This window comes from Micropterus dolomieu, linkage group LG21 (genome assembly GCF_021292245.1).
Source record: "Micropterus dolomieu isolate WLL.071019.BEF.003 ecotype Adirondacks linkage group LG21, ASM2129224v1, whole genome shotgun sequence".
Lineage (NCBI taxonomy): Eukaryota > Metazoa > Chordata > Actinopteri > Centrarchiformes > Centrarchidae > Micropterus > Micropterus dolomieu.
In genome coordinates this window covers 16482195-16499166 of record NC_060170.1, presented here as the reverse complement: position 1 = coordinate 16499166, position 16972 = coordinate 16482195, and the positions used below count along the sequence as shown (strand labels likewise).

The following is a 16972-nucleotide window of genomic DNA, read 5'->3' as shown; positions in this document are numbered from 1 at the left end:
AATATTAACACAGGTTTAAAAGAAAAATGTTCTAAAGCCGTGTCACTCCAATGTTCGGCATTGAGAGTAGGGCTGCAACTAACAATTATTTTCACTGTTGTTTTAATCTGTCAATTATTATCTTGATTCATTAGTCATTCATTAGTTGTGTGGTCTATGAAATGTAAGAAAATAGTGAAAGATCTGTTGTTTCCAGTAGCGCAAAGAGGACATCCTCAAATTTACTGTCAGAGGAATAAATAAACCCTGAAAATATTCACATTTAAAAATCTGGAATCAGAGAATTTTGACTGTTAAAATACTTAAACCGATTATCAAAATAGCTGGTGACTGATTTAACAGTTGACACTTAATGGATTAACTGTTGCAGTTCTAATTGAGAGACCTTAAAGACATGCTTATGAAGACCTGCAACATGACTTCCCTTCACACACTTGAGACTTGACTTAAAAACAGTTCTGGCTCTAGCCAATGTTATTAAAAAAGCACAATTATCATCAGTAGGCCAAATACAAAGCGCAGATATGTCTGTTTAGCAAATAGTGTACATTAGAGGATTATTACAGTATGGTGCAGTGTAAACCATTTATCATCCAGACACACGTCACCCCTTCATTATGCTTGATCAGTGGCCATGACTGCCAGCTGAGATGAGCTTTTACCTGATTGTTGAGGATTTCCAGGTTCCTGAGGGTGGCGGCACTGAGGACCATACCCTCCGACTCACAGGATAGACGTCGGAATGAGCTGCATGGAGCACAAAATCATTAAACTACAGCTGCATAATCAAATGATCAATGCAATATCTATTGGGAAGAGGTTTAAAAATGTGATAACTGGAATGATTACAATTTCTTTCTGCAGTGTGTAAGAGTGTTGTAAGAGTTCACCTCAAACTTGTACATCAGAAAAGAAATGGATAAAGCTGCATTTTAAAGCATAAAATAAGTTGTCAAATACATTGTGATATATTCCTGTAAGGCCTAAAATCCCACATTATCCCAGAATTAGGGCTGCAGCTAATGATTATATTAACTATCAATTAATCTACAGATTATCTTTTTGATTCTTTGTTTAATTCATTATGTGATGCTAAAAAAATACCCATCACAACTTCCCAGTCCACGGTGTCTTCTTCAAATATCTTTTCCAAAGAAGGTTAAAGTCAAGGGCAGCTGGACTTGTTTGAAGATACTAGAAGAGGTTTCGTCCCTCATCCAAGAGACTTCTTCAGTTCTGAAATGACCAGTAGGGGAACTGAGCTATTTAACCTCTGTGGGGTCGCTTGCCAAGATCGTCGATACCACTGGTTCATTAGTTCTCCTGGCTGTTGTAACGACAGTCGTTATGGTCATTAGAACCACCCGAGGCCCAAGTCTGAACGACCATCGTTGGCATCTTCACCCGAGGCCAAGAGGTAGTGCTTGTTCAGTTTCCTGGGAAACTGAACAAGCACCTACTGGCCATTTCAGAACTGAAGAAGTCTCTTGGATGAGAGACGAAACGTCTTCTAATATCCAGTTGCCCTTGACCTCAACCTTCGTTGGATAATTATGACCTGGATGACAGAGAACCTTCACACACTTCAAATATCTTGTTTTGTTCAAGCAAAAGTCCAAAACCAAAAAGTTTACAGAATGAAACAGAGAAAATAAGCAAAATCTCTCACTTGAGAAGCTGTTTGAAATGATGATTAATCAATTATCATTATAGTTACAGAAGATTATCTAATTGGGAAAAAAAGGATTTGCATTGGAAGGTGTCTATCTACCGAATCAATGAATTGAGTAATCATTTCAGCTCTACCCAGGGTTTCAAAGAACAGCGGAAACAGTGGATAATAATGCTTGCAGCCTGTAAGTGTGTGCACATTTGTTGGCATGTACCTTTCACTCCTAAGAACTCTTTCTAAGTTGAATTCTTGAAGGTACCGGATGAGCGGCCCCAGACAGCAGATCACTGGGCTCTCCAAGGATGCTACACTCGACAGAGAGCGAGAGCCTGTAGGACACAGACACACAAACGCACACAAACATGCTACATTTCCACAGATAAAAAAATGAGTCACAGGGCCCACTGCTCAGACACATCCAGTGTTTCACATGAATGGCTGTCTTGGTCTGAATGAGAATATATGAGTAACTGGAGGCAATATGGAGTAAAAGACTGAAAATAAAAGGGGCACAAACAAACACACCTTTCTCTTGGGAGTGGCAGTAGAATTCAGTGACTGTGTTCATTGCAGAGGCAAACTCAAACTGAGCGCTGTCCATCTTCTCCACTCTCACTCGGTCGTCAGCCTGAGCACTGGAGGGGAACAACATGACACCATTGACTCAAGAGGTCAGTGGTGCTTGTGACTGTACAGACAGAAGGAAACGAAACATCCGATATCTGATCCTCTTCCCATTGGGAAGAAAATTAGACACAGCAGCACTGCGTGTTCCAGCCGTACTGCTGTTCAACACTCTACACATGTATCCACACACTGGATGTGTGGTTGTGCACACATGTACAGTCACATACACTCACACAGTTTCCTTGCATCTCCCTATTGCCCTATTCACTCTCTTGGTATTGCTGCTTTCAAGGACTTGGCTGCTTTGTCTGCTCTGTTGTTGCCAGGGCAACCAAGGCAAACACGTGGCTCTGGATGCAGTGTTAGAGCATTTTTTAATGCTCCCACACACACACACACACACACACACACACGTTCCTCTATCCCCGTGGGGACATCTCACTGACATAGCCCCTTACCCTAACCTTAACCATCACAACTACATGCCTAACCTTAACCTTATTCTACCCTTAAAACCAAGTCCTCACCCTCAAATAGCCCTTTAAACTTGTGTGGTCCAGCAGACACACACACACACCTTGCACTTCAGCCACTGGTTGAACTGGGAGCAAAGACTGTATAAGAGCAATCAATAGACCGCATATTGTGCCAGCAGCCTAACAATGACTTTAATCATTTAAACAGTCAATTCAACTACATTATGAGGTTTATAAGAACAGCAATAATTGCTGGTATTGATCCTGGTAAAGAGCGGTGCAGTGTAGCATCTCTGCGAAATTCTGACAGGACCCTGCATTGTGAACCTGGGTTCAGGAAGTCTCAGTCTGGTTGGAAGTCTCACTGGAAACTACAAAACTGGACACTTGTTCAGGTTTATGCAAACAATTGACCAGAGGTTTGGGTCTGCTCATAACTCCAGTAAAGAATTAAAGGGTTATTTATCCTTAATTACAAAAATGCTAACATGCAAACAATGATAATGCTAACATGCCAAAGTTTAGTAGATGTGATGCGTACAATGTTCATCATCTTAGTTTGAATGTTAGCGTGTTAGCATTTGCCAAATACAATGAACAGCTGAGGCTGAGACATTAGTTTTGCAGGTATTTGATCATAAACCAAAGTATTGACCTTATGGTGTTGCTAGAGGAAAAGTCAGGGCATCACCAAAATTATAGAATTAGAAATCCTCTAGGGACCACAAAGGTCTGTACAAAACATCATAGCAGGCCATCCAATTGCTGTTAAAATATTTCACTCAAAACTATAAATATCAACCTCATGGTGGCGCTAGACAAAAAGCAAAGGGCTCACAAAAGTCTTTAGGATTCAACGTCTGGGGATCATGAATGCCAGCACAAAATTTCACCGCAATCTCTAACAGTTGTTGAGATATTTCAGTCTGGCCTAAAGTGGTGGACCAACCGATGCTGGCATCCACAGAGGCACGAGCATGGCCAAAACGTCAATAGAAGTGTGTCTTTCCAAGACCAGTACCTTCATCACTCTATTTTTGATTTCAGTTGTGAATCTATTCCATACATACGACATATATTGCAAGTCTGTCCATCCTGGGAGAGGGATCCCACCTCTGTTGCTCTTCCCTGTTAAAAGGGAACGTTTTTGGGGAGTTTTTCATTGTTCAAATCGAGGCTCTAAGAACAGAGGTTGTTGTCTGCCATACAGATTGCAAAGGCCCTTGAAGCAAATTGTGATATTGGTATTCATTCACCATTTTTCCAATACTGTGAGAACAATCCATCATTTACATCCATTGTATTGGGGTGGCAGCATATACCTCAGAGATAGGTATCTCGAGATCTGGGGAAATAAAACCCAACAAAGGTAAGTGAGAAGATGGGTTTTGTTTTGTACTTCACATGAAGAAGTGACACCCTACTTCTTTGGCAATTTCTTTTTTGTTGTTGTTCAAATGCTCAGAGCTCTGTGATGGTGATAATCAACCAAAATCAGGGACGTGTAAAGGTTCAGTCAGAGATATTGTGACCCAGAGATCAGAGGTTACTGTGCACAACAGATTAAAGCAATCAATCAGTATCTATTGATGCATGGTGAATACATAGAGAGAGGCCATTAAAATCTACACATTTTTATGTCTTTGGGGTGTGTGTGTGTATCTATCCTGATACACGACTGCTGTCTTACCATGTACCCATGACGACTCTCTTTCATGAGTGTCAGTCATCAACTTAAAATCTTGGGCAAAGTGATGACATTTGTTTTGACAGCATCAGCCGGCGAGCACTTGGGTTGCACTAAACCCCTTCACTTTTCTGATCCTAACTCATGACTCCAGGTTGTGGATGATTAAAGCAACTAATACTGCACCTAGCTACTACCAACCTCCCAGGGACTCATTACCTGCTGCACATGGACACAGAAACCCTGTTGCCAGGGGGGCCGTCTCGTCAGCACATCCCAGAGGCATGGAGGCTGCTGAGCTAACATCATCGGCCCACAGAGCTCTCCTGTTAAATGTTCACCTGGGTAGGCCTTGCTTTAGTGTTTTTTTAATGTGTTGGAGTGACATTACTGTAATGTACTCAGAGTTGATATCCATCAAAACATCTATTTCAGAATAATTTATGTATTTTAAGTGTCTTTTAAGTCTGATGAATCACGGTTGAGGAAAAAATAAATCCCTTGAGAATATCTTGAGAGGTCGCCAATAGCAGCGATGCAAAATAGGCCTGGTGTAGCAGAGTAGCATGGTGAATATAAATGTGATACATTTTCTGTCTGAGGTGAAGCTGCATTTGTGTGATACAGGCTGCAAACTGACCGTCGTGTCTCTGATGAGCAGAACGCTAGAGAGCAGTGCTGTTCAAACACAATAATTGGACTGGCCTTTACAGGCCCATCTTCGCAATATTCAGTCCATACAGACGGCAGAAAAGAGGAGGGGGAGTGAGAAAGAAAGAGAGGAATGAATACAGACTAATCAAATGTTTCAGAATGAAATTTAAACTGAGGGGAAAATTAAAAAGGATATGGAATAGCCATTTAAATTTTTTTTAAAGGGTGGAAAAAAGAAAAATATGCACCATCAAGAAGTCAAACAAAAGAAGCAGACTTCCCTCCCATTTATCCAACCATCCCCATCTAATCAAATCCACTCCCTCCCACTCCCTCGTTTCATTTTCACAGCATAATGCAATCACTGGCAGCCTCCAAAGGAAACCACTCCCCACTGGTGTGAACATGCTGGGTGCACACAATGGGAGGCAACAGGTTTCTATGTTATATGTCAGTTCAAAGTCACTGTCGCGGGCCTCTCTGTTAAGCCAGCCAATGAAGCAAAAGACAAAATCCTGAACTCTTTCGGATCTTGTGGTTCATACAGCAGCCGGCAAGCTAAATGCTGAATGGAAGTCTGCTTTTACATCAGAGATTTGGTTGAAGCTTGTAAGTCCAGCATAATAGTTGACCACTCCCTTTAACCCGTGTGCTTATGCTGAGCTACTCAGTGGGACGCTGCTGCCAAATGTCTCCATCGTTCTGTGTAAAAAGTTTATCGGAGGTGATTCAGCAGTCTGAGTTGGACAAATCAAGTGGATATCTCCCAAAGTTACAGTCTATTTAGTATAAATTTACCTTTGTAACCTGGAGAGTGTTTCCCTAATGAGTTGCAGTGGAACAGTAACAGAAACAGTACATTTTGTATTAAAAAGGCTGTAACCTGGGAGGATATCCACTTGATTTGACTACAACCGCTGAAGCATCATATTAGATTCAGCAGTCGTAATTAGTCACATTTGTACACAGAATGTGGATTTGCATTGAAAGCACATTACAAAAGGTTCTTTTAAAGGTCGATATGAACGGGAGAAATGATTACAGCAATCAAACCCTGTTCCAATGTTCACAGGGACACCTGACTATTGTTTTAAGACAGGCTTGAAAAGAGTAGAACCTGTACTTTAATTCCTTGCATTTTAACACCTAAAATGTTTACTTTATCCAAAGGAACAGTCAAAATGTTAGACCTTTACTTGTGTTGCAGTACTTTTCCATGATGATGTTAGTCTGAATACTTTTTCCACCACTTCTCAGGGTCCCCTAGATGTAATTTTGTAAATGGTAAGTACATTGTAAAACTAGGAGACATGCTCATACCCATGTATATCTATAGTTTGCTCCATCTGACTTCACAGCAGCTGCAGTTTGGAAAAAGAGCAATGAACTTTATTACTTACATGTGTTATTATTTCTATAATAAATATTATAAATACAAATTTAAATAACTGTATTCAACATTTTTAACTATTTAAAACTTTTACCAATGAAATAGAATACAAATATTCATTATAAAGAAAACAGTTTAGGGGGAAAGTCTGTCTGTGAACTTTTCAAATAATAAGCCCTGGTGGGACCCTGTTCAGCCCCGCGGTAGAACCCAGGGTGCCGTGGTTCCATTACCACATAAACTCTCAATGAGCCCACATTGATTTCCTTTTCCAGACTGAGCCCAGACAGCTCCAGACAAAACAACGGTCTACCTGCCAGGGGAAATCTAAACACAATCCCTCCGAATGAAATAGACTAAACTCATAAAACACACACTTTTGTAAACACACAGATAAGTAGCACAGTTCATCACTTCAGTAAGAATATATTGGCATGTGGTAAAATGGGCACAGACTGCCTCCTAGTGTCCTGACAGCAGATTACCTGGCATTGGTGATACTCTGCAGGAGTCTGAGGGTTTGTTCTGAGAGGTTGGAGGGCACCAGGATTTCCACAGGGTTGATCTTTAGGACACGACCCTCCAGCTCAGAGCGAGACTGACCATCAGGGAAGCAGTCCAGTAACACGTCTCCTGTGCTGGGCTGAACTGCCTACACAAACACATGTATAAAATGATTGGACACACTGAAGAAATAAAGAAAAAACATTTTGGGGGGGCAATGTTATCTTGCTCATATAATAAAAAGATGCAGTAAAAGTGGGTCATTTCTTCTAAATCAGATTATATCAAAGCAGTACAGCTTGTGCTCAAAGTTCACCTCATTGTAGTTGCACCATAAAAAGATAAAGTAATTTAGTGCAGCATGAAGGGAATAAGATTTCATAGTTGATGCTACATTGGAAAACTGCGAAAAGTTGTAAACGCACGTTAAGAGGCAATACGATAAAAACAAATACATTTTTTTCTTTACAACCCAGCTGTGACCAACATGAACTTGTATTTAATTACTCTAGCATCACTTTATTATTATCCCTTTATGAATAAAATAATCAGACAGGAATATCTGTTTTTAGAAAACCTAAAGACCTGACAAGGGAGGAGATATTAATCAGAACATTATACTAATCTAAAAGACCATAGATGTTAAAGGGAAGTTAATTTGGTATGAACAGAGTCAAAAAATCTCTGCCAGCTAACTTTTTCTTTTTTAAATTGTCTCACGGTTATAATCTCTCAGTCCTTCTGCACAGATGAGATTATGTCGCCTCATCAACTACAGAGTGAGAGAACATTCAAAATAACTGGTAATTAACAGTAAACTATATAAAAAACAGACAAAAAAACAACACAAATCCTCAGTGTGCATTGACAAACAAGCTCACATGTAATCTTGGTTTAATTTTCAAATTAACTATAAATATTAACCTGCTTAAAGTTGAACAACGTGATCAGACTCACCACCAGCCCCAAGGTTAGAAGCTTCTTCAGTTTGTCCCAGTTCTCACTGATACACAGCAGAAAGCTGTCAGGAGGGTCCATCACCACGTCACCACAGCCGTCCTCATCCATATCGCCGAGTCTGCAGACTGGGTTTACATCTCAAAAAACTGTTAAGGACATCACTTCAGACATACAGAGATATTAAAGGCAGGCTTAAGGACACACACACAGATATTCACAGCCTATAAGGATACCCTCTCCCACCAGAGTGGACTTGGTGTACAGAGCGCTGAGCTGACGGGTGAACAGAGCGTTCCTATTGGCCCCTGAGGCCTTGATTGCAGACGTCTCTGTCTGCTTAACCACACCAACCTAAAAAATTTGAGACGATAATGCAGAGATAAGAAACAATGTGGCTCTAAACAGCTTGGATTTCCAAATACGAACAAGATTTGTTTCCCACCTTGTGTCCGTGGGACACCAACCGTCTGACATGAACAAACAAACGGTGCGTGGGGATGCTGCACGTCATGAAGTTATGATCCAGATGACAGACGATATTTAGCTCCTTTGCAGCAATCTGTACACACACACACACACACACACACACACACACACACACACAAAGATGATGTCTGTGCTGGCTTAAAGGATAACTGAGGCCATGTTGGGAGTTCAGGCATGACCTCTCTTCCGCCTCAGATTTCCGGTGAATTTCTAACATGCTCTCTAAAATGTGTTTTTAAGTAGGTTTTTATGAACTGAGATCTCCAACATTTGATCACCATCATGTAAAATGCTGACATGTATTTTAGTAACATATTTGATATATTTTGGATTGATACTGTTGATTTCTTTAGCATATCATGAACTCAGTTCTCACCTCTGCATCCTCTCCAAAGAACCTGTATTTGTAACCGCACTCCACAGCCAACAGCGCATCCTTATGCTGCTGTTTCAGCTGGATGACCTGCTGTTCCAGAGGAGTGTACATGCTCTTTGAGCGTCTGTTGGGGGCACTAGAGTCGGACGGAGCACTCAGCTCTGCACCCCTTCCTCTTCCTCTTCCGCCACCTCCTCCCCCTGACTTGGCAAACTGAGACAAGCACAACGCCTGCAAAATAAAAAAAACACATAAAATCACAGTTCCCCACTCAAAGCTTTCAGTTTTCTATTTCCCACTCGTACTTCATGCTAACTTTATTTCCCCATTCGAGATCAATCGCTTCATTAGGGATCCAAGCAGCAAAGCTGCTGGAGCCCTATTGTTTTTGTTCTCCTTTATCTTTCTTTCTTTCTTTCCTCCGCTAAAAGTGTTTGTGCAGCAAAAACTGCTGCACGAAAACTCACCAAAATTGGCAGGTGGGTTTTCTCTCTCTTAGACCTCATGGTGGAACTATAACAACCAACTTTACGTTTATGCAATTTTCTGGAAAACGGCTTCATTTAGATTCAAACATCTTTCATTATTTTAATCTCTGGATTCATCTGCATCTTTGCTCCAATGGTTATCCGCTCTAAAAATGTCAAATTATGCAACTTTTTAATCACTTTTTCTCTAAAACCTACTTTTGCGAACTCGTCCCAGACGGTTTAGCCAATCGACCTGAAACTTTGGCAGGATCATCGAGGACATCGCTGATCAAAAGTTATCAAAATAATTTTGATATACTAATCTGTTGTTTTTTTCCATAAATTTTTACTTTTGTGTATTTACGAACAATTTTACATAAATGCCCGTAAATCAAAATTGGCTTAAGCTGTTGTCTCCAAACTTGACAGATCTGTTCAGATGCTCGGTCCGGGCTTCGCTGAGCAGTCCTGGGATATTCTTCCACTAGGGGGCACTACACAAGCAAAAAGTTTATACCTTGTAATTCGCTGGATGGATTCGGAAAAAATTCGGTTTGTACGATCTAGGATCACTACTCAGCTGATGCATAAAATGTGGTAATGATTGCTCAACGTGGGTGTGGCTTATTATAACAAATGTAAGTTTCTCATTTCTCATTCCAAACTTCAAAAAATCTAAGAAAATCACCCGTACGTCCTACAAAGCTGAACATTTTTTCAGCACATCCACTGATATGTGACAAACGTTTGCCTCACTGCAATCTATGGTCAATTCAGAAGTCTGTCACTCTATATTTTTCAGGATATGCTAAAATCAATTAACATCTATATCTCCACAAGTCTTTGTTCAAATGCTACCAAAATCAACACAGATATTCTCTATGTGACCGATATCAAGTGTTTCAAAAGGTTTTTAGATCAGTCAAACAGTGAGACTGCAGTGATATTCAATATGTTGCTACTTGCACAGTATGCACAGCATCACAAAATGTTGCAGGTGGGTTAAACGTTTCACCCACTATTCAGGTACGTATAAAAATCTTTACTTTTTGTAGCCGTTTGCTCATGGACATTTTAGCAGGGCAGATGCTTACCAGCATGAGGACTTAAACCTTCATCAATGGGCTAACCTGCTGCCCAAAAATGTCTTCCGTTGGCAGTGATGTGATGGAGTCGACATTTACATTGTGTACCTGTTTTGTAGCCGTCAGCCCCGAACTCCCCTTTTCTTTTACTGTTTCCTCCTCTTCGTCCTCTTCGTCCTCTTCATCCTCTTGCTCCTCCTCTGTCTTTTGAAGTCTGTTTTTAACTCTGTGTTGATCTGTAATGTCCTGAGGAGGGCAAACACTACTTCCTTGGTCACAGATTTTACTGCTGGCCCCACCCGTCTCCTTTTCTTCCCTCTGAGTGTCACTGCGCCCGACACTGGGCTCAGCCGAGCAGGTGAAGCCTTTCAGCTTCTCCAAGGTGGACGAGCAGAGGACACCTGATGTGGATGCTAGCTTCTTCCCTGAAGAGAGAAGAAATACAGTTAAAGTATAATTATTAGGCAGAGGTAGAAAGCAACTAAGTATTACTCAAGTACTGCACTTTAGAAGAATTTCGTGGTACTTGTGCTTTACTTGAGTATTTCCAATTTATGATACCTTACACTTCTACTCCACTACAGTTCAGAGGGATATATTGTACTTTTTACTTCAATTCAATTTTATTTATATAGTGCCAAATCACAACAACAGTTATCTCAGAGCGCTTTTCATAAAAGAGCAGGTCTAGACTATACTCTATGATGCTATTTACAGAAGCCCAACAGTTCCCACCAAGAGCAAGCACTAGGCGACAGAGGCAAGGAAAAACTTCCTTTTAAGAGGCAGAAACCTCGAGCAGAACCATGGCTCAGGGTGGGCGGCCATCTGCCTCGACCGGTTGGGGTGAAGGAGGGGGAGAGAGAGAGAGAGATAGGGAGGCAGCCTACACAATATACACAAAAAAAATATCATATTTTCCAAGAAAAATATTAAAGTACAACACACAGCTAAAGATTAAACCGGTTGTTTCCAACCTTTTTGCCTTGTAACTGTTATGGCAGAAAATTGTGTCCTCTTCCTTTTATGTATGATCTTTTAATATTATTATTATTACTATTCTCGTTATGGCTTATAGATATATTTATTGTGTTTTTATCCTTAACCTTTCCTCTCCTATACTCCTATGTTAGTCTGTCCACATTTACTAGGGTTTAGATTGTTTTGGTGTTTTCCTCTCTTGTTGTTCCTCTCCTCTCCTGGAATGTTCATTCAAGGCCAAGAGAGGATCTCTGTTCCCCAAAACATAGAAACCTAGACTGTGTAAATGATGATGCATCCCTTTGCTCGGGGCCAGACATCGGAAGCCGCCCTAGACGGCAGGTCTCTGGACCAGCTGTATATGTGTTTTAGTACTTCTCTGTTTATTCTCTTTAGTTAATAAATTCTTCCAAGGCAAAGGTTGGTTGTAACTCAATTCTTTGCTCAACCCCTCACCAGGAATATAATTTCCACGACAGTAACCTCTTACAAATAAGCAGTACCTAGTGTCTCCCTATCACATCTCAGATTTCCACAAGTGTTAGCAGTTTCAAAGAGACACTTCCCCTATTAAGTTCTCGTATGGTTTCATTTAAATAACGCTGAAGTCCAAAAGGGGTCCAATGATCTGATTTTTCACAAGACAAAAAACTGAAAACAGATTTGTGTATCAGAACTTTGTTTTTCTTTTTTCCTCTCCCAATAATGAACTCGCAATACCTCAGATTTATCTTGTGACCCTCTGGAGGGGCCAGACCCCTAGGTCCCCTGTACGTAAAGTAGTTAAAACTAGCTTCACCTTGAGCAGCTACAACAGTACAACTGCTTACACATTGACACATCAGTATTAACAATCTAGAACCATGCATCAGTCACACAGGGTACATTTTAATGCAGAATGAGTACTTTTACTTCTCTTACTTAAGTACATTTTACTGCTAATACTTCTGTACTTTTACTTGAGTAAGTCTTTGAATACAGGATGTTTCTCTGTATTGGAGTATTTTTATATTGGTGTATTGGTACTTTTACTCAAGCAATTGATATACTTTTACCACCACGGTTATTTCATATAAAGCCCCATAAAATAAAATACTAACTGTTTAAACATTTGACTATTTTTTATACATAATCTCCGCCTGGATGCACTCAGAAAGATTTGTATCTGCCCCTAATCTACAGTTTGTCAGACAAATATCAGTGAAAACTCCGCTTTTTAAAGTTTTAAGCAAACAAAAAGCATCATGAGCAGCTCCATCTTCCAAAATAACAGGAGGATTTAACGTTTACTGCACATGCCGTTTGGAGAAATGTGATGCTTTTGGAAGCTGGAAATGGGTGAGCCTTGTGTGACCTGCGTGAGGGTTGAGACTCACCTTTGGTGCTCTGACAGTAAACAGGATCACAGTCCAAATCCTCCACCTGCTGGTTTTGTAAAGAAAGCTTGGCTCGTTTTGTTGGCAGTCCAAAATCATCATTATCAGAGGAAAGTTTCTGCTGCAGGACAAAAGCAGCTGAGGTTTAGTGATTAGCATTTCGCATTAAGTGAATCATATGTGATCAGAGCGTGTGTGTGTGTGTGTGATTTAATCAACGAAGCACACCTCACCTTGCCTCTGGAAAGCTGGTGCTCAGCAGGGTTTTGGATAATCCCACACTGAGAGTTGGAGGCACTGCTGCTGCTCAGCCCTCCGAAGTACCTGCTAATGGAGGTCTGCTTGGTGCAGGACTTTTTCAGAGACTTTGGCATGTTTTATTTGCCCTCATATTAGATCCAAAATGAAAGAAATGTAAAGAAACACAGCCACATGCGAAGCTAACCGGTGTATTGAAAGACTTTAGCTGCCCAGCTTTTCAAAACATTGCGGCGCATGTGCTGAGATCACGCAGGCGCTTAAATGACGCGGATAGCGTCAAGCCAATCAGATCGTTTGAAGGGATCAGGGACACCGGTGTTGTGCCGAATTCTGTCTGCCTGCCCAGAATTGCATGCACCTCATGGGTGATAACAGTCATTTATGTTGAGAAAAGAGGTGGATGCAAATCTCGGCAGGTAGCCTACAAAATTTGATCTGCCGAATTATGCATCCACCTCTTTGGGTCCTTCTCAGACACTTTGCTGTGCTCATTGATCAAACAGCATTATTACCACATATATTTACTGAATGTCAAGGAATGGTGCTTCTACTAAGTGTATTAAAATATTAAAGACTCCAAACGTTCGTAAAATATATACTTCGAATCATTTATCACCATTGATGAAGCCCACACAGAATATTACAGCGTTTAAAAGCAGTATTTGGAGGTGCATGTAATTCTCGGCAGGCAGGCAAAACTCGGCATAACACCGGCGCTTGTGTCTGCAACTTGAAGACAGGTCTGATTTCAGAAAACTACCTTTTTTTCATTTTACGAGAAGATTTATCGATCTGATGTACTATCTCTAATGAAAGCTCCAAAACACACGTGAGCTCGTGAAACGAGCCAGTTTAAGTTTACTAGGTCGACTAGTTCCAGTGCTTTTAGTGGAAAAAAGTAGGTTCCAGTAGGCTACTCTCCATTCACATATTATAAATCTAACAATTCAGCTGTTTCACAAATATAACCGTGTTCTTATATTACACCCATGTGGTTAAGGTTTGATTAGGATTCATTTTAGTGTTAATTTTAGTTGTAGTCATTATAATTTCAGAAAATAGTATAGACGAGTTTATATAGCCTAGCTTGCCACAGTAGACTACAATACACATTACAGGTGGACAAAACAGCCATTTAATTTTTGTGGGTTGTTTTCATTCTTTACATTATTGTGCAAGAAAAAATACTCATCACGTGGTGATTAGTCTCTGATTTGTTAATGCTAAGTACTAACTTGTCATAATCATAACCATTTATGCAGAACAAGGAGCTCAACATTTGAAAGGTTTGGTGATTGCTGTCAAAAAGTTGCTTTTCTCAGATTAGGGGTGTAACGGCACAATTGGATGATGAGAACAACACGAGATGATCTTTTAACATTATTTTGAATAAATATTCAATGCTGTAATATATGAGTCGGGGGTCTGGTAAAGTCCCGTCTGGTTTGCTTTAATTGCCATTAATGCACAAATTCACCTCTTGATTATTCTCAAACCATGTAAAAACCACAGAAATATGTTGTCAATAAGCAATAGCTACTACTCCGGCTAAATCCGTCCATTTTTAATATTTTTACTGAATATACAACCAGACCAGTCATATATAGGCTATGTATATATAATTATAATTTCTATCATATCTCTAAAGTGCTCATTCATACAGTAGCCTCACGTCCTTATCCATGAGTAAAATCTATATATTAACATCAGATTTGCTGGGAATATAATATATATAATAATATATATAATAATAATAAATAATAAGCTTGACACACTCAGGGTTTTACCTGCATAGAGAAATTTTTGGCGCCCCCAAAGAGGGAAGGAAAGGAAAATCCTCTGCGCCAAAATGATCAAAATTGGGGGGGGGGAACAACCTTTCCAATCCTCTCCGAATGTGTTTTAAGAGCCATTTATCAAACAACTGTTGAGCAAGCACAACATAAACTTAAACCAGGGGCGTAGGAGCGACTTTGAACTTGGGGGGGATGCTGAAATGCTAGGGGTGTTCGGGGGATTTTTTGAATAAAGCACTTAAATGCTCATTTCTAATGCCTTTTGAAAACAGAATGTACTTATTAGTGTGGCTGAAAGAGGGTCTTTGTAGTGACAGAAGATGGAGAATAGACTGGAGAGCGGAGATTATGAAAACTCGAAGAGGGAGAGGGTCAGAGAGAGGGAGTATAATATAACTAGAACAAAACCGGCTACACACCATAAAAACCATTGAACAGCTGCTAGTTAATGTAACCACAGTACAAATGTATTTAGTTATACTGATGTTACACTTGATGTAGCTGTCTGTGATATTTCCTGTGTCTCACTTGGCCCTGACTGTCCCTGCAACAAATGTTTGTGAACACAGAACTGTCTTCAGTGCAAACTCTGATGACATGCCGTTGGAATATCAAAGTCTTTTTACTACGTGAGTTTTAGAATTTACTGTCTAGTTGCTATCCATACAACTCACAAGCTCGTCCTCCTCAGTTTTTATACTCCTGCTCCTGTGACCTCTGTCCTCTTCCTCTTAAAATACTGCAGGTTGCTCTGTGAACATTTTGACTACTTTTAAATTGTTTATGGACACGTAGCAGAGACACAGACACACATCATGGCACAAGTTTTTAAGGTCAAGGATAGTCACATACAGAGGCAAAAGAGTGGCCCAGGAGTTTGTCCCTGGTCTACCCGCTCTCCAGACAAAGCATTTGTTGTGGCCTCTGGGCCTTTAGAGACATTTATTCCTGCATTCTTGAGAATTTTATGCAGGTAGAGTACATAACTAAATGAGCCATTAAAATACATTTTCAAAACTAGAAACACCTCTCTAACTTTCCTAAAGTAAAGTAATCACTTCAGCTGAGACCTTGAGTCCATAACTAAATAAGCCATATCATCATCAATCTTACCATAAACTGGTGCTTTGGACTGTGGTTCTGTTCTGTTCTTGCCCTCATCTCTGCTCTCTGTCTCATGTTCACCATGACAGCACAAGTACAGGTGCCGCTGGTCAGTGGCAGGTAGAGTACTCAAAATCTTTACTCAAGGAAAAAACAGCTGCAACATGGTTATTTGAATGCAGTTTGCTTTGCTGGTTGATTATCTTTTGCAATTTCAGTTTAATAAAATTATTTTCCTTTTTAAATCTCCATGAAGGTGTTGATAAGATCACTTTAAAATATCAGCTTGCTGCCAAGTCGACTATTGTTGCCTGTATATTTTATTATGGACATGTAGCCAACCAAACCACTTGCTTTGCAGTAGCACAGGCAGCCAAAACAATCTGATTATTCCTAAAGCATCTAAATAATCTTTACAACGCAAAGAATCATTGCGGCAGTAACACTGAGCAGCTCTTTGTTGAAGCAAGTAAACCTACATACAGAGGGAGCTGTGCGTCATGCGTAAAGCCCAACAGGACTGTTTTATCCACCATATTTTCTCTCTCTGTGCATCTCAAAAATGATTGTTTCCTGAATAAATAACAGCTGCTGGCTGCTGAGTGAAAGCCAAGATTAGTTTCATCGGCGACATTCTGTTTATCGAATCACATCGCTATTAAACAGTAAACAATGTAAAAAAACCCCCAATAAACAGGCAATATACATCAAAAGAAAGCGATGCTCTTTTCAGAATCAGAAACAGTTTTATTGCCAGGTATGTGTACACATACAGGAATTTGACTCAGGATTGTATATTGCTCACGATGTGCATGCATATACAATAATAATACCATAACACAATAATAAAATAGTAACAAAATAAAATCAGACACAAACTACAGAATAGACAACACTAATATACACACGAACAATGAACAAAACAATATAGACATATTGACAAATAGTGCAGTGATCAGAGTGCAAAGGATGCAAGAGTAAACTATTATTCTCATTATGTACATGTTGAAGGTGGATATGATACACAGGTACACATACACATACATGCATACATGTACACATGTACA

The 16972-nt window shown here is 40.1% G+C and overlaps 1 protein-coding gene across 4 annotated transcripts in view; it reads right to left on the bottom strand.

Moving 5' to 3' along the window:
• msh3 (mutS homolog 3 (E. coli)) overlaps positions 1-13246 on the bottom strand; it is a 62881-nt gene extending 49635 nt beyond the window's left edge. Inside the window, exons 1-11 of one of the 4 annotated variants that reach the window (XM_046033981.1) lie at positions 12978-13246; positions 12745-12865; positions 10496-10812; positions 8833-9063; positions 8413-8529; positions 8204-8321; positions 7968-8107; positions 6992-7158; positions 2198-2307; positions 1887-2001; positions 663-747 (exon numbers count right to left, since the gene is read on the bottom strand). In XM_046033981.1, the coding sequence (XP_045889937.1) occupies positions 663-747; positions 1887-2001; positions 2198-2307; positions 6992-7158; positions 7968-8107; positions 8204-8321; positions 8413-8529; positions 8833-9063; positions 10496-10812; positions 12745-12865; positions 12978-13118 (1662 nt within the window). In that variant the 5' untranslated portion in view covers positions 13119-13246. The remainder of the gene's footprint in view (positions 1-662; positions 748-1886; positions 2002-2197; positions 2308-6991; positions 7159-7967; positions 8108-8203; positions 8322-8412; positions 8530-8832; positions 9064-10495; positions 10813-12744; positions 12866-12977) is intronic. The other 3 variants (XM_046033978.1, XM_046033980.1, XM_046033979.1) reach the window with 3 other exon arrangements.
• Positions 13247-16972: the final 3726 nt, after the last annotated feature.